The sequence below is a fragment of the Onychostruthus taczanowskii genome, unplaced genomic scaffold, assembly GCF_017590055.1.
Source record: "Onychostruthus taczanowskii isolate IOZ18803 unplaced genomic scaffold, ASM1759005v1 scaffold13, whole genome shotgun sequence".
NCBI classification, from domain to species: Eukaryota; Metazoa; Chordata; class Aves; order Passeriformes; family Passeridae; genus Onychostruthus; species Onychostruthus taczanowskii.
Window position 1 is genome coordinate 3,603,395 of NW_024498462.1, and position 26,853 is coordinate 3,630,247.

The 26,853-nt window shown below is 45.9% G+C and overlaps 1 protein-coding gene across 3 annotated transcripts in view; it reads left to right on the forward strand.

The window, feature by feature from the left end:
* Positions 1-1,308: 1,308 nt before the first annotated feature.
* The window catches only part of GPR50 (G protein-coupled receptor 50), a 45,004-nt gene continuing 19,459 nt past the window's right edge, over positions 1,309-26,853 (forward strand). The window contains exon 1 of one of the 3 annotated variants that reach the window (XM_041396662.1): positions 1,309-1,532. In XM_041396662.1, coding sequence (XP_041252596.1) covers positions 1,358-1,532 — 175 coding nt within the window. In that variant the 5' untranslated portion in view covers positions 1,309-1,357. Of the gene's footprint in view, positions 1,533-4,066; positions 4,104-10,757; positions 10,839-26,853 lie in introns of those variants that run through there. The other 2 variants (XM_041396665.1, XM_041396663.1) reach the window with 2 other exon arrangements.

Here is a 26,853-nt window from a genome sequence, read left to right on the forward strand (position 1 = left end):
AGAAGGTGCCTAGAAGCCCCAGCCATGGGGCTGGGCTGTGGGAACCTGGTATCCCGGCTGAGGGAGCTGGATGTCCCCGGGTACGGGAGCTGGGTATCCCCATAGAGGGAGCTGGGAATCCCGACTGAAGGAGCTGGGAATCCCGATAGAAAGAGCTGGGTATTCCCATAGAGGGAGCTGGGAATCCCAACTGAGGGAGCTGGGAATCCCGATAGAAAGAGCTGGATATCCCGGCTAAGGGAGCTGGGAATCCCGATAGAAAGAGCTGGGTATCCCGATAGAGTGAGCTGGGTATCCCGATAGAGTGAGCTGGGTATCCCGATAGAGGGAGCTGGGCATCCCGACTGAGGGAGCTGGGTATCCCGACTGAAGGAGCTGGGTATCCCCATAGAGGGAGCTGGGAATCCCGACTGAGGGAGCTGGGAATCCCGACTGAGGGAGCTGGGTATCCCCATAGAGGAAGCTGGGAATCCCTATAGAAAGAGCTGGGTATCCCGATAGAGGGAGCTGGGTATCCTGGCTACAGGAGCTGGGTATCTTGGCTACAGGAGCTGAGTGTCCCGGGTACGGGAGCTGGGTATCCCGATTGAGGCAGCTAGGTGTCCTGACTGAGGGAGCTGGGTGTCCCGACTGAGGGAGCTGGGTGTCCCGACTGAGGCAGCTGGGTGTCCCCATAGAGGGAGCTGGGAATCCCTATAGAAAGAGCTGGGTATCCCGATAGAGGGAGCTGGGTATCCTGGCTACAGGAGCTGGGTATCTTGGCTACAGGAGCTGGGTATCCTGGCTACAGGAGCTGAGTGTCCCGGGTACGGGAGCTGGGTATCCCGGCTGAGGGAGCTGGGTATCCTGACTGAGGGAGCTGGGTATCCTGACTGCGGGAGCTGGGTATCCTGACTGCGGGAGCTGGGTGTCCCGGCTGCGGGAGCTGGGTGTTCCGGCTGAGCGCTGTTTTCCTGCGGCTGTGGAGCCGCTGAGTGAGGGGGCTGCTGAGCTCACATTACTGCTGGGGATTCTGCAGTGCACACGTTACAGTCGGTAAAAAGTATTAAAGCGAAAGTGAATGGCCTTATTCTGGCGTAATTGGTTGAAAAAGTCCCTGCGGGGATGGGTTTGCCTGAGGGGTGGCTGGCTGGGAGCGGAGCCGCGGGGCGGTGGGAAGCAAAGGCACCGGGAAAAGCTTCAACGACTCGAGGTGCGAAACTCCGCCTCGCAATCTCCCCCTGCCGGCACCTGCGCCCGAGGGCGGGGGACGGGCGAGCGTCCCGGCGGCGGCGGGGGCCGGCGGGGCGCGGTCCCGCCGGGGCCGTCGGGGCGGGAGGAGGAGGAGGGGCCCCGGCGGCGGCGGGCAGAGGCGCGCATGGAGCGGCCGGGGAGCAACGGGAGCTGCCCAGGCTGCCGGCTGGAGGGGGGCCCGGCGGCGGGAGCCGCCACCGGCCTGGCTGCCGTGCTCATCTTCACCATCGTGGTGGACGTGCTGGGCAACGCGCTGGTCATCCTCTCTGTGCTGCGGAACAAGAAGCTCCGCAACGCCGGTGAGCGCGAGGCGGGCGCGGGGCGGGCGCGAGGGGCGGGCGGAGCGGAGCGGCCCCTCACAGCCCCTCACAGCCCCTCACAGCACCGCTCCGCTCCGCACCGCGCCCGGGCTGCGCCGCACGGCCCGCGGGGGGCCGCGAGCGCGCAACGGCAGTCCCGCACCGGGCCGGTGAGGGCACCTCCGCGGGGAGCCCCGGCTCCGATCGGCCCCGGCCAGGGGCTCCGAGCTGCCCGTGAGCCGGAGTAGCGCCCGTCCGTCGCTTCCCTCCGGTGACCGGGCTGCCGCCGGGTTCCCGGCTCACTCTCTGCCCGTCCCGTCCCGCTGCTGCTGTCCTCCGACTTTTCGAAACTTTTGTCCCCCAGAGGCAGCTGCAGACGGAGGAGCCAACTCAGGTAAAACCCGCGTCCCTTCAGCCGACCCGCGCTGGGAGGAGCGGGGCAGCGGTGCAGGTGAGGACGACTCCGAGTGCCGCGTCCTGAGCAAGAGCGCTCGGCTTTGTAAGACAAGTCCATTACAACGCTGTACACTTGCTTTTGTGTTCCAGCCTTTCAGCGTTTTCATATTTTTATCGTAAATCTGCTGTGCCGAAAGCAGAGTGAAGAATTTACATGTTTTTTTGCACAGGTAACTTGGAAGTCGACTTTGTAACCTTATTTGTTGACCTCCCTAATGAATTAATCTAGGAAAATTGTTGAACTGATATTCTATATTTTTAAGAAGGCTGTATGATTTGAGGGTGTAAATTTCTTGTCTTCAAAGTTTTGTTATTTTAGCAAAGAAATAGTACTGGATATCAGTATTAACAGAGAACTTATACTGGATATAAGTTGCTGTGTAAGGAGTTTCAAGTAGTCTATGTAGTGCTGCTTAAATTGTACCATAGAGTATGTTTTACTGAGGACTATATCACTGTCTGCTTTTATAGAGAGAGACATAAAATGACCTTCAGTTTTATAGCTTGTAAAATGGCTTTAATGAAATATCTGTTGTGTTTATGATGTGCAAGTTGCAAGTATTTTGAGATGCTGATGTCTCACTGCCTCTCTCAGTCTCCTGTAAATAGGCAGTAACTCAACAAGGTTCAGTAAAAGTACCGGATGGGTAAGGCTGACAGGACAATTTCACTCCAGTGCCTCTAACATTTGATTGATTTATTAATGATAGAAAGCACAGAAATGCCCATTGGCTTGGGCAGCCGCTGGATGCAGTGACCTCGAATAGTGAGTTGCTTTTTAACTGGTACATAAAACGCTGCCCATAGCACCCATACTACACAGACAGGCTGTACTGGGCTTATGAGAAACTGCAGTATAGCTGGAAAAGCTCTTCTCTTCAGCTTTGCTTTAAAATGTGGGTGCTGCAAGCCTGTAATCAGTGGTTCTGGGGAAGAAAAGCACCCTACCCTTCTCCCAAGATAACTAGCTGTTTATGTTATCTGGCTGCAAGCAGATTTGAAGCTATTAACGGCTTTTATTGCCTTTCAAATCGTTGATCACTTGAATGCATTTGATGTTTTAAGACTGCCTCCGCTGTGAGTTGAGGTGAAGCTCCCGTGAAAGTGAAAAGGAACAGCTTTGTGTTGAAGTGATCACGGAGATATTTTCCAGATCTTAGTCCTTGTCAGTTGCCTGTTGTCTGCTCTCTGTACAAGCTGTCGGCGTGTACGAATAAAGTCAACACAAGTGCAAACAGTGCTAACCTTCCTGATTTGAGGGGACGTGGCTCTAGTTGCATACAGAGCTTGAGTGTGACTAGTGGGGAATTCAGTCTGACAGACTTTGAAGCTGTGGCAAGTCCCAAGACCCATCCTGTTTTGTTCACATGAGCACTGTTCCTCCTTCAGTCACAGCCTAAACTGGGAGTGCCTGTGCACGAAGGAGGTCAGCAGCACGAGGATGAGGTGGTCAGGCCAGTGGTGGTGGTCTGATTCAGTAAAGTAAAATGTCTAACCTGCATCTAAGTGTTGTCATCTTGTGTTGCTAAAAAGATCATATGTGCTTAGGTGTTCAGACAGTACTGCATCTCTGTGTTGGGAAGTAAGCAGCCTGTCAGCCTCCCTGGATGCAGGACAAGATCTCAGCTCAGTTCCTGCTCCTCCTGACACGTGAGCAGCCACGTGAATGAGAGGGGCTCATCTGGAGCCCAGCAGCCAGATTGAAGTCCTTTGGACAAAGAGTTTATCTGCTCATGTGCAAATATACCCTAAGCCAGTTCAATAAATGAAAAGGGCACCTGTGATGGCTGTGTCAGCTCTTGCCAAATCCTGGAAGGACCAAGTCTTTCGTTTCTGGAGCAAGCTCACACAAGGTCATCCAGCTGGAGCTAAAACTGTATTGTCAGGATAAGCTGGATTCAGGCTGGGATGTGTAACTGGCACTGCTTCAGTAGTTGTGGTGGGTGATCTCTCTTGTGAGGGTGGGGTTTTTGATCAGTTACCCTGGACGTTTTTGAAGAACTTGTCACTTGTCACTTCAGCACTGCCTGCAGCTGCAATGGCACATAGCCACAGGAGTGTGACTGTTGGGCATCTCACATCAGCATTTGCCTGGAACTGAACAAAGAGAAGGAGGTGAGTGGTGCCTGTGGGCAGAGGAAACTGGGATTCACTGAAAGCCCCGGGTGTCCTTTGTGGTAGACAGTTCACATCCACAGCTGACTGTTCAGCCAGTCATGCTGGAGAATGTTTGGTGTTAGGCTTTCCTACATCCAGTGTTACCTGGACACTTGGAGATATTTGTGTGGTCAGAGAGGTTCAAAAAAAGCTCCAGGCTTTGGTCTGTATGTCCAAACATACAGACAAGGCAGGGCAGTGACACGATTGAGGGTGAAGGGTGTGAGGAATAGCCCTGCTCCTCTCACAAGAAAGATGTCTATATGTCTTTTTGGGAGGGGTGAAATTTTTTGGCAGCTGAAAACTTTGACAAATCTGACCATCCTTTTATTGCACTGGGCACTGGGGAGGTTGGGAAGAACTTGCTCTTTCAAAAGAAATCACACTGCTTCTCTTTCCATCTGGGAAGGTATAACATAAGTTGATGTGTCCAGTGTTGTTACTGGAAGGTGCTCAGAGTGCTGAGCACAGATTAGGGCCCAAGTAAGAAACAAGGATAGTGAGCTGTGTATAACGGGGCACGTGCGGGATCAGGACCAGCCGAGGGCTGCAGGCATGGCTGAGCTTACAGCTTTCCATTCTGCCTCTGGCCAGCTTTACAAGTGTGAAAATCAGCTCTAAAACCAGCCAATATTTTTCAACGAGCCTGCTCCCTAGGCAGGGGCTCTAGCAATACCCTTCTCTAGTTCTTCTCAACTTGCTGCAAACTCAGGCACACAGCCCAAACATGCATTCCCTGGAAACCCATGTCTCCCAGCAGTGCTGCCTGGAGCTTTATGTGCAGAGAGCAATTTCTGCTGCCTCACAGGCCCTTTTTGCTCTTGGGAATGTCATCTCTGGGGATCCAAAATTTCTCTAGGGGCATGCAGTGCAGGTACAACTCTAATGAGGTCATTGGGCTCAACTGGCTTTTAATCCTCTGGATATACACTATACACGGCTGTTTGCATAGCGAGGGGGATTTTGTTCTTGAACTGTCACCCCAGCCGAGGTCGGGTGTCACGCAGAAGTCTGTATGTATTATGTCAACACAGTTACCTTTGTCAGCCAAATGCAAACTCTAAGAAGAAATACCAGATCCGTTTGACAAGCCCTCCAGCCAGAAAACTGTGTTGACTAACAGGAGTTGTGTTTCCATCCCTGAGCACTCGCTAGCCGCTCCCTGCCCTGTTGGGAGCACGGGCAGGGTGACCAGCCTGCACTTCCCGGGTCAGCCGTTTGCCCTCTGGAAATACTGGCACTGTGCTAAGTTTTTGTTTGCTTGAGCAGGGCTTTTTATTTATTATCCCAAGACTTCTGGAACTTCCTGGCTGGCCTGGGACAGGCTTCTGGTTTGTTTTTTTTTTTTTAAGTCAATGTTAGGAATTTGGGTGAGCTCCTTCATAGGCTCTGAGTCCAGGTTTTCTCGTTACAGATGTGAAGGATGGTTAGCAGATGCTGTTGGGGATCTTCCCAACTCGCTTCTGAGAATTTTGCTATAGCTGAGATTTAAGTCATCCTTATTTGCAAAGATAAAAGTAATGCTTATACTTTTTGCATCGTCTGTATCAGGATATTTTCACTGTACTTTTTTAGTATCAAGCCTAATGTATTGATAGATTGTTGCTTTTTCCTGATAGACCTATTGCCTCTAGGTTTTTTTAATATCTTCTAGCTTTCTTTATAAAATGTATTGAATTCTATAAAATTGTCTCTAATTTTAAAGTAGATTTAATTTTTTTCTTTTCTGTTTTTAAAAATTTGGCTCTAGTCTTAAATTTCTATTTTAGACCAAATAATTTTTAAAAAAGATACTGTTGCTTTTCTTGGTGGTAAAGAGGACTCTAGTAAGGCATCTTTAAACATCCTCCAATAAGCATTGTCACACTTACTTATATTTAGATGTTTTCTCTCAGTTATTTTTGTGTCTGGTTCTTTCTACTTTTGTGAAACTGACCTTTAGGAGATGTTGTTTTGGACCATGTTCTGATTCCTTACCTCAAATCTAGCTGGGAACTGATTGGTTTTCTTCCAGCTACTGCAGGATTTCCTTGTCCTAGAAAGCTATCTATTATATGTAGGTGTTGAGATTTATTTTTTAAATTTTTTTTAGCACCACAAACCCTCCAGCATCTGCCATAAGCCTGAAATTACATCTCTTCTTGCTGTACATTGTGGGTAGATGCTTCAGGAGCTGCTCATCTGTTCCACTGATTCACTTGTCTACAGCAAACTCCTACCAGTGCTGCTGATGCACCCAACCCATGGCCCCTGAATGAGGGGGGCCTTGCCGCAGGTGGCTGGGCTTTCTGGGGGGGCTCTGCTGAGGGGAGCAGCCTGTGTGTTGGGTAAACTGTAAGAAGGTTGCTGGCACTCCAGGGTCTCCCCTTCCCCACCTGCTGGGTGCTCTGATGGGGAAGGGTGGCAGCCAGCACCCCCTTGCCCTTCAGCAGGGATGGGCACCTGGGACATCAGAGGGGGGAGCTGCTGACAGATGTCTCTGCTCTTGAGGGGGCAGTCCACGCCAGTGGTTCCTTTTAGCTTTGTTACTGATGCACCAACAGCTCGGTGATGAGTTTGCCATTTCAAGCTGACTGCCAGTGCTCCCCTGTGCCCCAACCATGAGAATGGTACCTGCAGCATTAGGGCTGCAGAGAAGCCTGGCTGGGGCTGGGCTCAGCACAGTCTGGGCATGGGCTGTAGGGCTGCTGCAGAGAAGTTGTTGAGAGTGGTCTCTTGGGGGGTGTGGTGGGCTCTGGGAGCACTGGAGCAGGAGTGCTGGGGGGATGGATCTGTCCCTCTGCTGCAGGGGGGATGGATCTGTCCCTGCTGCAGCCCCTGCTGCCGTGGCTCTGCAGTGGGTGCTGCAGCGGGGCTGCTGGCTGTGGGAGGTGGGAGAAGCGGGAGTGACAGTGGGATGAAACCTGTGAGAAATCAATTTGGATTAAGGTGAAGTGCGAACTTTAAGTGTAATAGGAGCATAAAGTGGAGAACAGTCTTGACCTGTCTTTTCTTGGAAGATGTCTTGTAGTGAGACACAGAGACAGGGCATTTGTTCAGGCTGTGTTGGGGCCACAGGCACAGCCCCGTGGCCAGACTGATTTGGAGAGGTCTCTGATGGCATCTCCTTCACATTCAGCTGCTCCTGCATTGGTGAGGGTTCCGGCTGGATTCCCATCCAGGCCCTGGCATATCCTTCCTTCCAGCAGTGCTGCTCTGGGCTCCTCCTGGGCTGTGTCCAGAGTGCCAGGGAGGAGGCTCAGCCACTGTCCTGTCCTGCTCCAAGTGGCATTTGTGGTCCCATGCTGTGCTGCTCCCATGCTGTGCTCACAGAGTTCCAGAGCAAGCAGCAGCTCACTCAGGCATGAGCAGCTCCTAAGTTGCTTTGTAGCACAGTAGCTTCAGAAATATTTCTAAATTGGTCCTTCGTGCAGCTCCATTGGGGCTCCCAAGGGCATTCCATCCCATCAACTCTGTGAGGTCAAAGCTTCCAATATTTGGGTTTGGGTTTTTTTTCTTTTCTATTTTTTTTTTCCAGGGAAAAAAGTCTTTATGTAGATGTGAATATTTTTAGGAACGCTGGATCTCAGGAGCCCCTTTGTGAAACTATGTGTAACTCCCAGCAGAAATTTTTGCTCCTCCCACTCGCAGTCATTTGCTCCTCCTCCTCCCACTCCCAAAGCCCGGGTTGGAGCAGGGCTTGAACACAGCACTGTAAGTCATGGATGTGTGGCTGGGGAATGGAATTGAAGCACTGTTAGTCATTGAGTAAGTGAGCAGTACTCAGCATGCACTTCAGGTGTACCAGTGGTTTGGGAGCCAGATGGTATGTGGTCAAGTGATAAATACGTGATTTGAGAGGAATTGCTGTGGTTTGATGCTGGCCCAATGCCAGGCACCCACGGGAGTCTTTTGCTCACCCTCCCCTGCTACAGCTGGGCAGTGGAGAGGGGAAGAAAAGAAATTGACAAACACTTCATGAGTGAGATAAAGACCAGGAAAAACACTTAAAGGACAAAACAGGCTCAACTTATGGTTGCAAAGTGAATGTATTACTAACAGAATCAGAGGAGGATAATGAGAAGTAAAATAAGCCCTTAAAACACTGCTTTCCCCAAGTCCCTTGCTCCTTCCAACCAACAGTGCAGGGACACAAGGCAATGGTCAGCTCATCATTGACATTTTCTTCTGCTGCTCTGAGAGAGGAATCCTTCCCCTGTGAGACTGTGGGGTCACTGCCACGGGAGACAGTTCTCTGTGAACTTCTCCAGAGTGGGTGCACCCCCATGAGCAGCAGCCCTACCACACCTGCTGCAACCTGAACTCCCCTTATGGACAGACAGCCCCCCAAAACTGCTGCAGCGTGGGTCTGTCTTTCCACGGGGTGCAGTCCTCCAAGGACAGGCTGCTCCAGCCTGGAAGAAAGGTCTCTCTTTCTCCACCACTGGATCACAGCCTCCTCCAGGTCTCCCACTGGATCACAGCCTCCTCCAGGCATTCACCTGCTCTACCATGGGCACTACCCCCAGGGGTGGATCTCTGCAACCCCCATGGATCCCCATGGGCTGCTTCACCATGGTCTCACCATGGCCTGCAGAGGAATCTCAGCTCCGGTGCCTGGAGCTCCTCCTGCCCCTCCTTCCCCACTGACCTTGGTGTCTCCATGTTGTTTTCCCTCACCTCCTCCTCTGACTAGAAGCAAAACCTGTGATTTTTTTTTATTTCCTTCTTAAATCTGTCATCCCAGAAGCATTACCAACCTCACTGGCCCAGTTTTGGCCAGCAGCCTGTCCATCTTCAAAGCCATCAGAGATTGGCTCTGCTGGACATGGTGGAAGCTTCCAGGAGCTTTTCCAAGGAGCCATCTTTGTGGCTTCCCTGCTACCAAAAACCAGGCCATGCAAAACCAATACTCCAATGAATCAGGTTTCCACTAGAGACAGTAATCCTGGCATTTCTGAACTGAAGATTATTTGTCTTTGCAGTGTTTGACAAAAGTTCTATTACACATGTAGGTCTCTATACAGTTGAAATTAGTAGAAACAAAAATCCTGTTATTAGGCAGATTTGTCTTGTATCATGTAAAATAACTCCCTGCCTCCCCAGATGGCCACCCTGTGGACAAGCGAGCAAGCCGTGTTCAGCACAGTGCTGAGCTCCCATTCTCCCTTTCTCAGCCCCTCCTAGCCCTGTGCCCTTCCCTGTCTCTAGCAAAGGCTCTTCTTTTCTTTTCAGCCCCAAAGAGCATTGCTGCCCGAGGACTTGATGTTCCTAAAAAATCTGGAGGGCCAAGTACTGGCATAGATAATGGTAAATAATTAATTACCTTGCAGACAATCCTTCAGTACGAGCTGGAACATCTTTCAGGAAGAGGGAAGGTGGGCATGTGTGCTCAAAGTAACTGTTCCCTGTGATTAATTAAAAGGCTTAGAAGGACAACTGTCATGTCATGGCCTATAAATAAAATGGATATTAATTCAGAGATAGGTTTTGTATGCTTTTCTCTTTTTTTAATTTTGTTTGCATTTTGTTGTTTGCGTTTTGTTTGCTTTTGTCTCTCTGGGCAGGATGTTTAATTCCTTCCAAGTGTGTCCTACAGCAGAGATCAGGGGTGGAGGAGGACAGTCCTTAGAAGAAGGCTGTGCCACAACCCCGGGACAGTCATGTCTGCAAGAGCCCCAGTCTGATAGGACTGCTTTTTTGGAAGATGTAAAAGGAAACCTGTGGTGTAGGTTTCTCATGTTTAACTCTCCTCATTTCTGAAAATTGGAATGAGAAGCAGTCTCTTCTGAGACCATCCCCTTGGCACCTTGTGTTGAGAGACCTCAGATCTTGCTTTGTTGAACAATCCCCAGCAGCACCTTCAGATGTGATGCTAACAAATGCTGTGGTGTCTGCAGAGGACTGAGGTCCAGCACCACAGTCCCACCTGCCCTGAAACCCTGCTTGTCCTTTGACAGGGATGCAATGCTTCTGGGCCTGGGGCAGGAGGATGCACAGACAGTGAGGGAGGAGGGGGATAAGTGGGAATGCTAATGGACTGGTGACAATCTGGCCCCAGCTGGAGTTGTGATGGGATGTACCAAGCACAGCAAAACCTGTGCCCAGGGTAGGCAGTGGAATACTCAGGCTGACTGAGCTGCACCTCTTCCCCATGCCAGAGGAAAGGTGGGGAGAGCTGGCAGCTCTGCCTCTTTAAATGGAGTTTAACATATTTCATCTTACTCTTAGCTTGCTGTATGGTCTTCAGATCTCAGCTGTGAGTTTTATTTCTGCAGATACTGCAGTAGAAAATAGATCAAATTGTATCTTAATGGGATGGGTGAAATCCACAGCAGAGTTGCATTTGGATGCATTAGGAAATGGAGCCCTGGCCTAGGCTGCCCCAGGGAATGCTGCCTGACAGCCAGGTGAGAGGGAGCAGCCTCCCCAGTGTGCCCACAGCTTCCTGCATGAGCCAGGATGGGGGCACAGGGCTCCTCTGGTGGTTTCAGCTCTGTCTTACTTGTGAGAAGATACAGAAGGAGCAATTTAAGAAGGGGAGATATGGTCCAGGATTTTCCCATGACTTGTGCAGAGTAACAGATTTTATTTCCTATGTCCCTAAGGTGAGGAGACTCTGTTCCTTTAGATGATCACTGCAGCTTTGGCTATCCCTGGACTTGCATACAAACATGGCACAGGAGGGTTTGTGGAGTGAACAGCACATAGAAGGTAAGAGGGAGTAGAAGACTGGAGTCCTGGTGCCTGGGTATGGATTTGGGCTCTGCTTTTAGGGTAGAACTACCGGAGACTGAGAGATGACGATCTGTGCTCAGGGGTGGTTCTTCTGCACCACCCAATCCACCTGCTTGTCTCCTGCTTTCATCTGCTGGCCAGTTTCAATGGCAAGAGCCATGCAGATCTCACTGTGCCAGTTCTTTGGCCCTCAGTCCCACCTGCAGGTTGCTGAAATACCCCTGCCCAGTCTTTTTAGTGGCTGCGTTGGCCCTCCCAATGCATTTGTCAGCACTCGGCTTTGGGCCTTTCATGGCTGATGGAGGGTCCCTGGCTCATAGGGGAGCAGGGTCAGGATCAGCAGGAAGGATCCAGGCTTGCCTGGTGAAGGAACAGCTGATGGGAGCTGTGTTTTTAAGGTACACTGATGGAGGAGGGAGGCGTGTGAGGCTCCTGCTCGTGTCCCTAAGGGAGCAGTGAGACAGGGATGGCAGCATGGTGGCACTTCCCTTGTGCTGCTGTCAGTTTTTCTTGGCTGGTTTCTAGGAAAATGGATTATACCACATTCAAAATATTCACTACTGGATTTAATAATATTTCAAAAATAACTTAAATGTATTTCTTTCAGAAGTGGTATTCCATGGAAATCCTTTCTGTTTATCTGTTGGTATTGCCAAGCTCGTTCTCCAAAGCCAACATCCATGCAAATCATTGCTTTTTTAAACAGAATGGGAGAACAATAGCCTGTGTCATTAGCCTGGCCCCACGCTGTCTGAGGACAAGGGCTGTGTGTTGTGTCATTCCCTACCTGCAGCTTTTCCCTGAAGTTGTCTGGGTGATATCTCTGTGTTGGCACTGCCAGAGATGCCTCAGGGAGCAGAGCCAGGGCTGAATGGCTGGGCAGTCTCCCTCTACTACATCTTTGCCAGCTATGTTTGTTCTTCAGCCTCAGTACCTCTAAAGACAGTTCTTTGGTCTCTACATGTCAAGGTCTTCCCTCCTCATCTTTGAGATACTTTGGAACTTTCTGAAGTGTCTCAGTTGTGGAGTGCTGGGAAGGTGGTGAAGATCTCTCAACACTGGCCTGATGGCTTCTTTGCAGAGCTGACATGAGCCAGCCCAAATAACAGGAAAGCCCAGGCCCTGTGACTGATTGCCCAAACAGGTGAAGTAGCCCAGCCTTACAGCATCCCCAGGACACTCATGTGGCTTCTCTGTGTTAAGGGAGGAGGTCAGAGCTGAAGCTCAAGAGCCATGCCATGCCATGCTGGCCATGTTTGGCCAGCGATGCCATGAAGATGTGGGCATAAGGTGCATTAGCTTTACCTCAAACACCCTTTCCAATTCCTGGTACAGAGATTGAAAGAAAGTCATGACAACACAGAATATTCCTGGAAGAGGTTTCCAGTAGCATTTGGAGTAGTCTGGAGTTGCCCAAGTTAGTATTCCTGCTTTTCTCTCAAGCTCCTCTCTCACCTCTGCTCTTCTGACTCCTGGTGGAAGGCAGATTGTGCTCACACTGGCAGTATCTGTTAATATCTGACTGAAAATATCTCTTTCTTCTGAGTTTGGCACCATTAGCTTATTTACAAATGGTCAGTATGATCTCAGCACCTCAATAAACAGCAGTAGCAAAGATCATAGACTTCACAGAATGGTTTAGATTGAAAGGGACATTTAAAGGTCATCTGGTCCAACCCTCCTTCATGGAGCAAGGACAACTTCAGCCAGATCAGGTCACTCAGAGCTCTGTCCAATCTGGCCTTGAATATTGCAGGAATGGGGCACCTACCACCTCTCTGGGCAACCTGTACCAGTGGCTCACCATCCTCCTTATAAAAAACTTATTCCTAATATTTAATCGAAATTTACCCTCTTTTAATTTAAACCCATTACCCCTTGGTCCTAGTGCAACAACCCTTGGTTAAATGTCTGTCCCCATCTTTCTTACAGACCTCTTTAGGTACTAGGAGATGCTGTAAAGTCTCCCTGGAACCTTCTCCAGACTGAACACCCCCAAGAATCTGAATGAACACCCAACCTTTCCTTCATAGGAGAGGTGTGCCAAAATGAAGATGAGTTGAAGAGTTAGCTATCCTCTGCTTGCCATCACTAGTTCTGCCTGTTTTCTTTCTGGCATTTCCAAAAATATCGGCAGCTCCTCTGGAGTTTTCAGTGCTCTGCTTTGCAGGGAGAAGTTAAGCTAGAATGAAGTATACTGATGCCTTTATGTAGAAGTACGTGTTGTCAAGGCAGAGATTGTATCTTGGCTTTTTCAAGGAAAGACTAGAAAGGAAAAAAAAATTTTCTACTTTTACCTAAGATGTGAGCATTAAAGCAGTGGTGAGCTCTGCCATTATGGCTTGTGTCTTAAACAGTCTTTCTACTAACCAAAAGTGATTAGTCAAAATTAATTGGACTAAGTGGAAAGCTTGCTGACAAAACACTTCAAGAGTAGGTGTAGCTGATAGGCACCAAAATGGTCAGACATTACAATGTGGATTGCAAACTCTGCCTCTGCTGTGCTCATCTGTGGGAGTTTCTGCAGGGAAGAGAGAAGTGTGGTGTGAGGACTTGCAGAAAAACACAGGTGTGTTGGGAGAAGGAGGGCATGTGTGATGGGAACAGGAGGGATACTTGTGGTAGGAGGCTGTTGAGTGAATCCCTGCCTTGGAAGAGGCAGTCCTGTCTGCTGAGAGTTAATACCATGGCCAGCAATCAGAGCAAGGAGGAGCAGCAGGAGTCACAGCTCTGCTATCTCTGACAAGGCACAAGTTTGCAGCTCCTGCAGAGGATCCACCTGCATTCCTTGCCGAGATACATTTGGGCCCAGAGCAGTTCAGCAAACACAGCCTGCTGGAAGGTGCCCGACTTCAGGTCACTTCTCACCTAGGTTAGGAGGATTGAACATTTCAGCACATGTCTTCTGGTCCTTCACGGATAGAGAATACTTTGTTTTGGAGGGGATTTTAAAGATCATCTCATTCCAACCCCACTGGCACTGGTATTATCCTCTTAGGAAGACAGAGAATTTGTAAGACACTGCACTCTTGTTCCTGACAGATGCTGATGAGCCAGTTCCTAATGACCCAAGACCTTGCTGGGGACTCGAGAGGGCCCTGTTTTCAGAACAGCTGCAGTGAACAAAACATTCCCTGCCTGGTCTAGACTCGCATGGAAAGGTGAGGCAATGCTGTCTGCCAGCACCTTGCTCTAAGTCCTTCCAAAAAGCAAGTAAGGACAGAGAAGCCAGCAACTGACTTGAGGGAAAACCTAAGTGGGAAAACCAGGGTTTCCCATGCAAGGCAACAAGGAAGTAAAACTAACTTTCCTAATTAGGACAATAGACTAATTAGCTAATGAGAGAAGTCTTTCCAGTGTGGATGTACCATTGGAAGCCATTAATTAAAAGTCTTGCTAAATCCCAGACTAGGCAAAGACTTTGATAATAGGGAAGAGTAAGAAGTAGTTAGCACTGTGTCCCTTAGCACACACAAAGCCTTCTCCATGGAATCTTTAAAATAATAAATTTGCTTTGGAATAAATTATACAGATACAGAAACAGAGGAGTGGGGAAGCAACAAACAGGGCTTACAAGGAGCTAGACTGTTTCAGTCTTGCTGTGGCAGCATCTGTTCTTCCTTACTGGTATATTGACTCCAGTTCTCTCATTTGTTATTTCCTTTTTGAGACAAATTTCTCCCAGGAGAGGTTGGATTTCTTCTGATTGATCGTTAGCATTACCAAACCAGTTGCTGTTGCTGGGCTGTTCCCATTGCTTTGGCAGACCAGTCTTTTACAGTTTCATCTTACCTTTAAAAGTGATTCTTTTAATCATTTGTAACAAATGTGTAAAGATACCAGTTTTTCCTCCCATGTGGAATGAAGACAAATGATCAAACTCTGACACCTTTTTCCTGGAATGTGATCCTGTTTGTAATCAACTCTTCTATTTTTCTCTTACCTGTTTTTAAATGAGTTTCAGTTCCTGGTAGTCAACAAAACTGTCTATGGCCTGGCCTGCAAGAGAACTTGAAAGGGTCTTCTTGCAGGGGCTGTAGGGACGGGAGAAGGCAGAAGGGCTTCATGCTGACAGAAGGCTGGCTTAGATGAGATATTAAGACAAAATTCTTCACTATGAGGATGGTGAGACACTGGCACAGGTTGCCCAGAGAAGCTGTGGATGCCCCATCCCTGGAACTGTTCAAGGCCAGTTTGGACTTGGTTTGGAGCAACCTGGTCTAGTGGAAGATGTCCCTGCCTGGGGAGTTGTGTCAAGCCCTTGGCCACAAGTTTCCCATAACTGGGCTAAAATTGTCCCCAAACTGGAATGGGAGGATACAGCGTGTCAATGAAGAGGAAGTGCTGAACAGCCTTTTGTTGAGTTTAACTTTCTGCCATGGACATGTAAGACAAGTTAATTCTAAAATAGAAAGCTGAACGGTTATTCTACACAGTGTTGTTCTAGAAAAGCACTTCTTTTTTTAAAGAACAGACAGAGAAGACAATTCCTGCTAAGCATTCATTTTGTATTTGTCCTTTTACTCACCCTTGCTTCTCTAATTCTGCTGAGACTGATCTTTCACCAGGAAATGAGGAAGGTTGGGGAAAGGTGCTGTGTGTGGGGCATCTAAATGCACTTGGTTGCTGACTGTAGGGTGGATGAGGATGCCAGCACAGATGAGCACGTGGCAGTGGCTTGCACTTCTTCAGAAACCAGTGGCCCTTTTTGTTCTGAGGGATCTGTTTTAACTCCTGGACTTTCTTGAAAGAAGGGTTCTCCCTGTGGGCTGAATTCTTTTTAAAGTAACTGGGTTGGATTTTAATTGGGAGCCCTCTGAATACTCTAAGTAGCTGGTGGTACAGCTGTATTTGTAGGGGCATCCCGGCTGCAATGCCATAGCTCTGAGCTGCCACACCAACAGGGACTGCAGGGCTTGGGAACTCCCTGTTGGGAACAAAGGCATTGGACACAGTGTGTGTTGTGTCTCTGTAGGGTATTGAGTGTCTGTCCTGTTCTCCTTCAGTGCTGAGTGGTCCTTGGGGGCAGGAGAGTTGGGGAAAACAGAGTGGAATCAGGAGAGAGAATGACTCCAGTCATCCTAGAGCTTAAAGTAGAACTGGAAAATCTCCAAGATCATTGAGTCCTACCATTGACCTAACACTGCCAGGTCCATCATTAATCCTGTCCCTAAGTGTCACATCTACACATTTTTTGAACGTTTCCACCAGCCTCCTTGTCCTTCTTTGGACACAAATCACTTGAACATTACTTGAACAAATACTTGAACAGCTCTGCTCTAATAGGAAGATAGATATTTTGCAATCATGCTAAAATGAGACTGTATAAAAGTCTTCTGGTTCTGGACTTTTTGTCCTGGTTGGTGCCAACTTTAAAGGTGAGGTCTCTGCTGAAGTGGCCTTGAAGTGGCACAGGAATAGAACAGGGGAAGCTGTTGTGGAAGTTCCCTGTGGTGTTGCTAAAAGGACAGTCTGAAGCTGAAGTGTCCTTCAGTGCTAAAAGAGATGAAATGGCTTTGGCTTGTATACAGTCCCTTTCATATTCCTCCGCCTGTGATCTCTGTGGCTGTGTGCTTGTCAAAAACGGTTTTCAGTTTCCTTTTGTAGGGGTGTGAGTGGTTAGAAAGCTCTTGTGCTGGCTTTCTGGGCAGCTGTGAACAAACCCCAATGCTATTGATATCCCTTCCACATAACTGGGCCTGGTAATGTTTATTTTTACCTTTCACCCTTGTGAAAGGAAGACAGAAGATGTGATTTCTTTAGGATGATGGTGAGCTGTGGACTGTAAAAAGAGCCTCCTTTCCAGGGGACTGCTGCCAGACCAGTACACTTCAGACAGACTATGTGCTTCTTTCTCTGTCCTAGACAAGGAGATTTTTAGAGCTGTGGTGCCTGAAAGAAGCTAAGATGTGTTTGTGTCCATCTGTCCTGGTTTCAGCTGGGATGGGGTTAATTGGAGCCCAGTGCTGGGCTTTGGATTTAGGATGAGAATAGTGTTGATAACACACTGATGTTTTAGTTGTTACTAAGCTTGAGTTAATGTTTACACTAACTCAAGGATTTTTCAGCTTCTCATGCTGCCCTGCCAGCAAGGGGGGCATAGGAAACTAGAAGGGGCACAGCCAGGACAGCTGACCCCAACTGACCAAAGGGATATTCCAGACTGTATGGTGTCATGCTCAGCCTATAAATTATGGGCAAAGCTGGCTAGGGCCTGGCTGGGCATCAGTTATCAGGTGGTGAGCAATGGCATTGTGTATCATTTGTTTTGCATATTCTAATTCTATTATTGTTATTACTTCCCTTCCATTTCTGTGCTATTAAACTGTCTTTTTGTGTCTCAACACACAAATTTTACCTTTCCCCCCACCATTCACTCTCCCACTCCACTGGAAGGAGATGAGTGAGCAGCTATGTGGTGTTTAGTTACTTGTTGAGGTAAAGCACGACACTATCCCATCATCTGCTTTACTTTATTTCTGTCAGAAGTGCCCAGTTTGCATTTTGAGAGCTGCATCAGGGACAGTGCTTCTTCCTTGTGAGAAGTGCTGGTGGTAGGATGTGAGACCTACAGATCACCTGCCTGTGGAGCCAATAGTTCCCCCTCACATCGTATTACTTTCTTTGTCTCATTCTTTCTCCCTTCATCTAAAATTATTTTAGCTTTTAAGTGCATTTCCAAGCTGTGGAAAGCTACTGACATTCAGAAACTCTCAATCTCCACCACCAAGAGCACAATTTGTCTGCATTTTCTCTCAAAAAGTGTATTATAACTCATCAGTCCAGTAACACCTAAGTTTGTGAATGTTTATGGGTTGTTTAAATATATTAAGTGTATGAATCCAAAAGGTAGATATCTGCTAATGCATCAGATCTGTTCCTTGTGCCTCTTGTGCTTCCCTGCCTTCCTCACAATCCTGCTGTATTAATTTTTTCAGGGACTAACAGTGTCTGCCTGTAATTGTGTTGTGAGTATCTTGAGAAGTAAGAAGCCAGATAAAATTCAAAGCAGGACAAGGCAATCTTCATACAGATTTTGAAAGTGCTGCAAGATTGTGCATTAAAGAGATCAAGATCAAGCACCTCTGCTTTTGCCCTTTCCCTTCTGTCTGGGTAGTAAATGACCTGCATTAAAAGTTTAGCAGAGCAACAAAACACAGCTAGTTTTAAGCAGCAAAAATGCAGAAGTAGAGCAAGAAGAGTCCAAAATTAATTTTTGAAGCAGCTTGTTGCCTTCTGACTTAAGATCTGTGTTCTGAATCATTGTTCAGAAACATAAGCCGTTGTCCATGTGAATGGATTTATATAGGGTTTAAAAGGAAAGGGTGAGATCAAGTCTGGTGTTTAGGTTTGCCTGACATGAGTCTTCATCTCAGTTTCCCTCATCTGTGACACTCCCATGGAAGTAGGCCAAGACAGTTTCACTCAGGGAAGCAATGTAAAGCCAATGAGCTGGGTTTCACAGCATGGAAAATATTTGCTCTCTGCCAGTCTTCTTCCTTAATCTCTGAATATCTACATGCACAATCTCATCTGTAATTACAGCCACACTGGAACCTGAGAGTGTGATACCTATTAATTACTTACCTAATATTTATTTATTCATATAACTTATATTGTCTTTTATGTATGTTGAAAACCAGATTTTTATTTTCAATTGTTCAAAGTCAAGTGTTTAAAAAAACACACAAACCCAACCCTGTTGGCCCAAGCACTCATACACCAATACGAGTGTATCATGTGCCTTGTCATCTTACCAAAAGCTGCAACTTCTAAAAAAAATTAGATTGCTTTATCAGTGATTCTGTCAGCTCAGGCAGGGGTTTGTATGAACAGATGCTTTAAAGGCTGAAAGGACCAAACAAGGGTGCATGTTTCAGTGTTGTTCTGAGACAATGGAGATACAGCCAGCCAAGTTGTTTGAGCTAAACAAGGGACTTTTTGCATACTAATTGATAGCCTGATGTTTTCTTGAAATGTGCTGGTTGACAAAAATAATGATTGCATCACTAGGATACCAATACATCAGAAAATCATAGAATTGTTTAGGTTGGAAAAAACCTCCAAGATTCAACCATTAACCCAGCACTGCCATATTCATCACTAAACCATGTTCTAAATGCCACATCTACATGTCTTTTAAATCCCTGACCGGATAATGACTTTACTATATCCCTGGGCAGTGTGTTCCAAAGGTTGGCCACCCTTTTGGTAAAGAAATTTTTCATAATATTCAATCTAAACCTACCCTGGAGCAACTTGAGGCCATTTCCTTTTGTCCGTTCTTCTTATCTTGGAGAAGAGCCTGACTCCCACCTGGGTCCAACCTCTTTTCAGGCAGTTGTACAGAGTGATAAGGTCCCTCCCGCGTGTCTTTTTCTCTGGGATAAACATCCCCAGCTCCCTCAGCTGCTCCTCATCAGCCTTGTGCTCCAGACCCTTCCCCAGCTCCGTTGTCCTTCTCTGGACACAGCCCCTCAGTGTCCCTCTTGTGAGGGGCCCAAAACTGAACTCAGCATTCCAGGTGTGGCCTCACCAGTGCCCAGCACTGGGACAGTCACTGCCCCTTCATTCCAGCTTATAGCTTTATATAATTCATGTTTGGTTTAGATTATGATTTTTCACACCATTCAGAAAAAAAGGTTTTAAACAAGGAGTGCCTCTTAACATACATGTAACTTCATCTCCTGCTCTGAGTAGAGGAAAGGAGTATAATAGGGAGCAGGTGTTGCTCCTCCCACTTTGTATGTACTTGACTGTGATGCTTCTTTTAGAAATGTTTCCTTCTCCAAAGAGCCAAGTAAAAACTGTCATCCTGAAAACGATGACCGATTAAGAAACTGCAACATGGAAATTTTGGGAGAGGGAACAGCATATGACCCTTATAAAGTGCTGTAAGCACTGTGGAGAACAACTGTATTTGGTTCCTGGCAATAACTTTGAAAATTAAAATATGAAGTAGCCCAGGAGGAGCTGGTTGTAGAACTCTGTACATCATCAGTGCTGTAGTCTGGTTTTTCTCCAACATCTTCAAGCCAGAACTTTGGAAGAATTTCAGTAAAAAAAGTGGTTAAAAAGGTATAATTTCTTACAAAAGTCGATCTGGCCAAATTTTAAAGACTTTTTTATCTTCTTCCATGGCTAATTTTGATTAAGACCTGCTTTGCAACAATGCCAGTAAAGCCAAAGCTTTTTTACTTCAGAACATGGAGAAAGATACTGCAGATTTATTGGCGAGGCTGGATGTATTTTATTAACACCATGATGGGGAAGTCTGATTCTGATTTATTTGCAGAAATTTCACAATTTGGCAGTGCTGTCTGGCAGACTTCCTCTTGATCTTCAATTGACTGAATATTAGGATTGGCTTGAATAGAAAGTTTTGTTTGAATGGGAACTTCAGCTAGAACCTGTGAACAGTTTTGAGAACCTGAGGCACACAGGTAAATGTTAAAGAATTTAGAAGAAACCAATAGTTAGTGTTCTAATTCACATATCTGTTAGAAATAGAACTTTTCCAAAGGCTTCTGTCTAAATTTAAATGGACTGTTTATAGCAACCAGCCAGTAATACAATATACTGAGCAAAATGTGCTGAGCGTGTGAAGCAAACAGGGTTATTAAGCCATGAATAAATCATTGGTTCAAATCAACTTGCAGTAACGATGGTGCCCATTTAAAGAAAATGTACCTCATAATTCAAAGTGTTTCAGAATTCATAATAATAATTACAGTCTTAATCACCAGGAGGCAATGTTTCTTTCCCTTGGTGGCAGAGGAAACCTTAGTAATGTAGGGCTTCTCCTTCTCTAGATATAAGACTCTAATTTCCCCATGACAATCATGTTAGACAGGTGCCATTGTATGGGATTATTCCCCTCTGCCAAATGGGGAAAGGCAGAGAAAGATTACAAATTTGGCCTTGTATATTGTTTTAGGAAGTGAATGTCTTTGACTCTTAATTTCTGTACTATGGGGAATTGTCAAGTCCAGATTTGGGTTTTGGTGTTTAAAATTGGAACAAAAAGTCAAAATTCACTGCAGACTGGAGGTCGATTGCAGCTTGTCAAAACACTCTATTACTGCTGAAAAATGTAAATGTGCATATAAGGTAAAATGGAACTTTTCCATGAGGCAGCTCCTTCTGGCAGTGGTGGTAGGGGGCACGGCACCAGATGACCCTCAGGTCTGCTTTGATGTGGCTGTTCTCAGGCTCTGAGCATTCATCAACCCTTTGGTCTCCATGAGGTATGAGAAAACACTGCCTTAACAGACCTCTGGGCATTAATTCAATGTGGCAAATATTGACCTTATATACCTGGCTTTCTGAAAACTTTTTGCTTCTAGTGGCACTCAGAAAGTCCAAGCCATTTTTCATAGAGACCTGAAAATGCAGTGTACTGAACCAAAAGGAAGACAAACAAAATGTAAACTTTCTACAGCTTCATGTATCACAAACCCTTGCATTAGTGCTCTGTATGATTTCTGGGGAAATCTTTTATTTGTTATATCAGACATGACTATGTGAATTCATACACTTCAGATGTATACAAGTATATTCCCAATCAAGAGGAAGAATTTAAAGTTACTTTAAGAGTGGGTACTTTCTGCAGTTTTTATTTTTTACATTGCTTGATGCTCTTTATCCTCCAAAAACTTGAAAACAGGACAGTTTATGCTGTGGGATAGGATGAGATAGAGTTTGAAGAATAGAAAAGCACCAGAAACAATTTCTTACAAGGTTACCTGTAATCCCCTGCTAAATCCATCCTTCAGAACCATCTTGAAAGGGATGGTGTTGATGTTGTTGCCACAGAAGCAGTGTGAGTGTTCACGCGTCCTTCAGAACTCCAGGATCAGCCCTGTTGGGAATGTTCCTTCCATAAAAGAGGAAGGAGGGAATTTACCCTTGAGACTTGTCAGTAGTGGTAAGGGAAGTACCAAGTGAGTTAGTTTTCCTACCACATCAGGTTTCCCACTGCACTCACTTTCCCTATTTTTCGCTGAAAAATAGAAGAAAGCACCAAGGGAGCAGGGTAGAAATGAGAAAGAGAGGAATGGTAAGGATTCCCTTGTCTGTGGGGTGTGGATTTATGAGTCTCATAAAATCCTTTTCTGCTTTTCCTCGTGAGAAATAATCATCCAATTCTGTTATCTTTAAGAGCACGATGATTTATGCTCTCAGAATGAGCGCCCTTTTCCACATCTTTTCAGTGCCTCAACAATGTCTTGGGGAGATTTCTTTTTCCCAAGAAAGGGTGGACCAGATGATCCTTGGGGCCCCTTTCCAGCCTGGTTTTCTATGATTCTATGATAAACTATGTTTGATTTTTGTTATTTTTTCCATATGTATTGTGTGGTGTTCTCCATTAAGGCCTCTGTGATTGTGTCTCTGGGAAATGTGTGTAAATAGTTAATCATTCACAGGATACTCTGTGCCAGAGTCAAAATCTGTGTAATTATCTAAACAACTGCATACCCTAAGTGCTACAGAGTTGAAGAAATTTGTGGCTTCCAACCTGGGCTTTATAAAATGTCTAGTTTTGTGCTTGATATTATGTGGGTAATTCACATTATGTCATTCAAGTTTGCAAAATACATCTCCAGAGTATTGGTTCTGGGATGATTAGTAATGGACATTAATCATAATTAAAAGAATGTCATTATTTGAACTTTTGAATTTGTGTCCTTTCAATGTTTATGTGACTTGCAGCAGCTGCACATACTGTTGTAAACATATGACCACATCCATGGAAAGAAATCTGTAAATGATCAGAAGGCTACTAAAGTAGGGCTTTCCTTTCCTGGACTTTAAATGGTGTCAGCAGCATAGTAACCTTCCCAGCGCATTTTCCCTTTTCTTCCTAAAACAGAGAGGAGCCAGCTTTGCCTTCCTTTACAAACCCCTGTCCATGGATAACAATCCAAATTAATCCTGATGCCATCTTTATACACCATTTGCACATTGCAGGAGAATGTGTAAATGAGGGAGGGTAAATATTTAGAGCAGGTACTGTCATGGCATGTAGCTAGTGGGTGTGGGCTGTGGACACGTCACCCCAAAACGTGTTGTAGGATGCACTGTGGTGAGGTAAGGCACAAAGCATCTTTCTCATCATGTGCCCAAAGAGGCTGGACCCAGCACATCCAGGAAATAGCAAAGTTGGGTTTGTTTCCAGAGGGCTTGTTCCCATGCAGTCTCCAGCACGCTCACCCTGGCTCAGGCTGCCTGTACTGGACAGAGCATTTCAATTTCCAGCTCTGCCTGTAGGGAAATGAAGGAACATTTTAAGACCTACTGCTTCTCCTTGCAGAGGTCACACTAGTTCAGTGAGAACTGGGTTTGGCTTCCCATGACACAGCAGTCTGAGGGGAAAAAATATGTGAATCCTGGCTTAAATGGATAATGTGAAATGCAGATGTGTCATTATGCTTTGCCCTGCTGTCTGCAGGGGCAGGGCTGAGCCTTGTGCTTCTGCTGATAGGGGTCTTACATGGTTGCCAAAGTGTCAAAAGTTGAAGACAACTTTTTGGGTCTTTAGAGAGAATGTGCAGTGCCCCCACCCCCTGACTTCCCCAGCATTCCAGCCATCCTGGTCCCCTTCCTCCCTCACAACCTGTCTCCTGGGCTTCATCTTCCTTGAGCCCAATCCTGTATGAAAACAACAGAGGGAATTGGGAGGGGTTGTCATTTTCCTTCTGCTGTCACATCCACCCAGAATGAATCTGAGGGTGACTTATGAGTTTAAAGTGAACTAGCAGCAGTTTTAAGCATTTTCCTGCATGTTCTGCTCTTACTGCTGATTTTTCTCTACTCGTTGAATGCAGCCTCACATTAGAGAGGGAACTGTCCTGCTGACTGCAGCAAGCAGGCACTACAGGGAGGGGACACTTTACTCATCAGCTCCCTTTGCTTCCATTGGCGATGGCAGGCCTTGCAGTCACATCTGTGAGTTTTGCAGGAGGGTGGGAATTCCATTCAGTTGTATTGATGTAGGCACATAGTGTGTTTTCCTCAGCCTTTTTCTCACTTAAAACCCTTTTAATGGAACCCTTTTTGTTATTCTTGAGCATGTTTCCTCCTGCCCTACTTCATGTCCCAAGTTAAAAATCACCATTAAAGGTTTTACATATAATTGCATATTTTTATTGCATCCTGCAGGCAGAGCTCAAAGGTTGAGAGGAAAGATGTTCCAAACTGGACTTTCCCTGAGAGGATTTCCTTTGTGATGGAGGATTCTGGCTCCAGCCGATTCTTCAGCCAAATTTTCTTTGTCAAGCCTTCATTTTAAAATGTGACCAGTTAATACTAGAAGAAAATATGGCCTTTAATTCTTACTCTTAGGTTTTCCCCTGTTGGCTTTCAAACCAATGATGTTTCTGAAATGTTGAGATGCAGATGTGTTTCTGTGTTTTCTTCCAGGGAGTGAGCAATGGCAGCACTGCAGGTCCTCAAATGAGTGCAAGATGATAATGTTTTACAGAAGAAACCTTTGTTGGTGAAAAATTATGTAATCAATTTCCTAGATTCTTTTTTGCAGAAAACAATTTTTTTTTTTGTGTTGTGTGGAAGAACAAAATAGTGGTTTTGAATCTTCAGAAATTAAGGTTTTCCTGTAAAACTTTATTGAAAAAAGCCCCAACCCAACACTTTAGTTTTATAATGAAAGTAAAAGAGCTCGAAATCACAGTGAAATATTCTGCTCCAAAATTTCTTCTTGTTTAATGCACTGGAAATTACATTTTCTGGGGTAATGAAGAACAAATTGTGTTGTAGCAGAAGCCAAACACTCTTGTTCCAAACAAAAGATTATTTGTACAACCTGTGTGCTGGAGTGTGCCAGGAAGTGTGTGAGGAAAGAGAAGTGACACTCCAGATGCCACACTTTACCAATCCTTCAATTTTCAGGTTTTTTGAATTGCAAAGTTTATCTTGTGTTTTGGATGGAATAATATAGATCCAGATCCAACAAGCAGTCTGTCTTCAGTGGCCTGATAAATTGTTCGTAATTTTCTGGAATAGGTTAATTTCATTTAGGTAAGGAAAGGCAAAAAAAAAAAAAAAAGCAAGCTTTTCAGGGCACTGCCAAAAAGAAGATTAAGTCAGCATCAAATCCATTAGTCAACCGATTTATCTGTGTTGGCTAACACCATTTCAGCCTCTTTGTTTTTCTTTTTTTTTCCCTTAGGTGACAATTTAGGTAACTCAGAATTTCACTGCTGTATTGCAGCATTACATGGTGGTTGCTCTGCATAAAACTAGGTTTACCGCCCTCTTAATTTTTTTTATAGCAGATTTTCTTTAGTTTTATTTTTTCATGGCAACTTTTTCTTTTTCTTCGAATGTACCAGTCCTTGAAAACTAATTTCTGGGACGATGCAATCCTAATCATTGTTGTAGGCTACTGCAGAACATGTCTGTAGTAGAAGTTGCCTCTATTAATTGTGCATTTTTCTGTGTCCATCATTATTCAGTGCCAGCTCTGAGTCTCCTTTCAGGATACCTGTTCCAGGCTCCATGGTGTATTATATTTCTTTTTCTTGGGCCAGGTCTCATAAGCTCTCAAAAGAAATATAATACACCCAAGGATAGCTCAGCTATTTCTTTAGGGACATAAAATAAGTAGGATGACTTCTGCTGCAGTGTTAAAAACAAAAAAAAAGTTTAATAAAAAGCAAAATAACAAACAGAAAAACTCGAGCCAGGTGCAGAGGTCTGCTCCTGGTAAAACCACCTCACAAAAGCACGTAGCTCTTTTGTTCTCTTCTTTTTCTACCTAATAGGTCAGGCAAGACTTTTTGGCTTCTATCCAATTAGATGTCCTCTAGTTTTTGGTGAAATCCCTGAAGTCCTATAAGGTAGCTTTTCACCTAATTGTTGAGAGAAACTTCTAAGCTTCTTTCCTTTTTTGGGAGACAAAAGCTAGTTTTGCCACTCTGTCATTAGGGAGCACACTCCTACAATGGTGTGCTTGCTTGGGGTTGTCTTGGCAGCCTTTGTTTTCCTCATTTTATTTTCCTGTGACAGAGGATTGGAGATTCCTCACAGACAGAGGTTCTGGTGTCCGTTGAAGTCTAACCACTGATGGAGACTTTTTTCACCTTTGGAATATTTCTAACATGTCCATCTTTTAAGGATTCTTTGCTAATTCCCTGGTGTTATACTTTTCAAATTCTTCCAAGAAACATGTATGCCAGCTATTATCCCTGCCTTTGCTGGTGTCACTGAAGCAGTTAGGGATTTAGGAAAAAGTACTGGTTTAGAGGAGATTTCTGCTAATAACTTCTTGCCCACAATGAGTTTTCATTTTCTAACCTGAGACATTGAAGGTGAGTTAGTTTCACTTGAAGTCAGCAGCACCTCTCAACAGGAAATGTTCCTCCGGTACCATGGTGGGGGAATGACTCCATGGAGTTGGTGGGAAGAGTGTTGCCTGTGGAATTTAAAGTTGCATGTGCTACATTCAGCATTTCTCATCTAAACTCCTCCTGGTGTGGGGGATTGTGGGGAACTCCAGGACTGGTGAACAGGGATGTGCTTCTGCCAGTGATATTCCACTTCTCTGGTTGTTCCTGCGTGCCACAGGCTCCTGAGCCCGCTCTGCACAGAGCTGTACAGAGCAAAGTGCTCAGTGTGGGACGACTGCCCAGGGCCAGAAGGTGAGCATGTTGGAAATGTTTCAATTCCTATTCTGCCTTCCAGTCAATGATATCCTCGTACTTGTAGGTATCAACGAACCCACTGGAGGCAGATCTTTTGCTGGCAGAGCAGGAAACTGAAACATGCAGAGGCAGCGGTTTGTTCGTGCTGCATGGCGATTAACTGGAAAAGTCCTTGCTTGGAACAAGAATGTGTCTCTCGTTTGTCCTTACATTCAGCTCTCCAATATAGCACTAGCTCTTACTAATTAAAAGGAGAATTACACAGTGCAATCACCTTCTGTCCTCTAAAGAAATAAGAGAACAAAACCTGTCAGCACTGCACTCTCCTG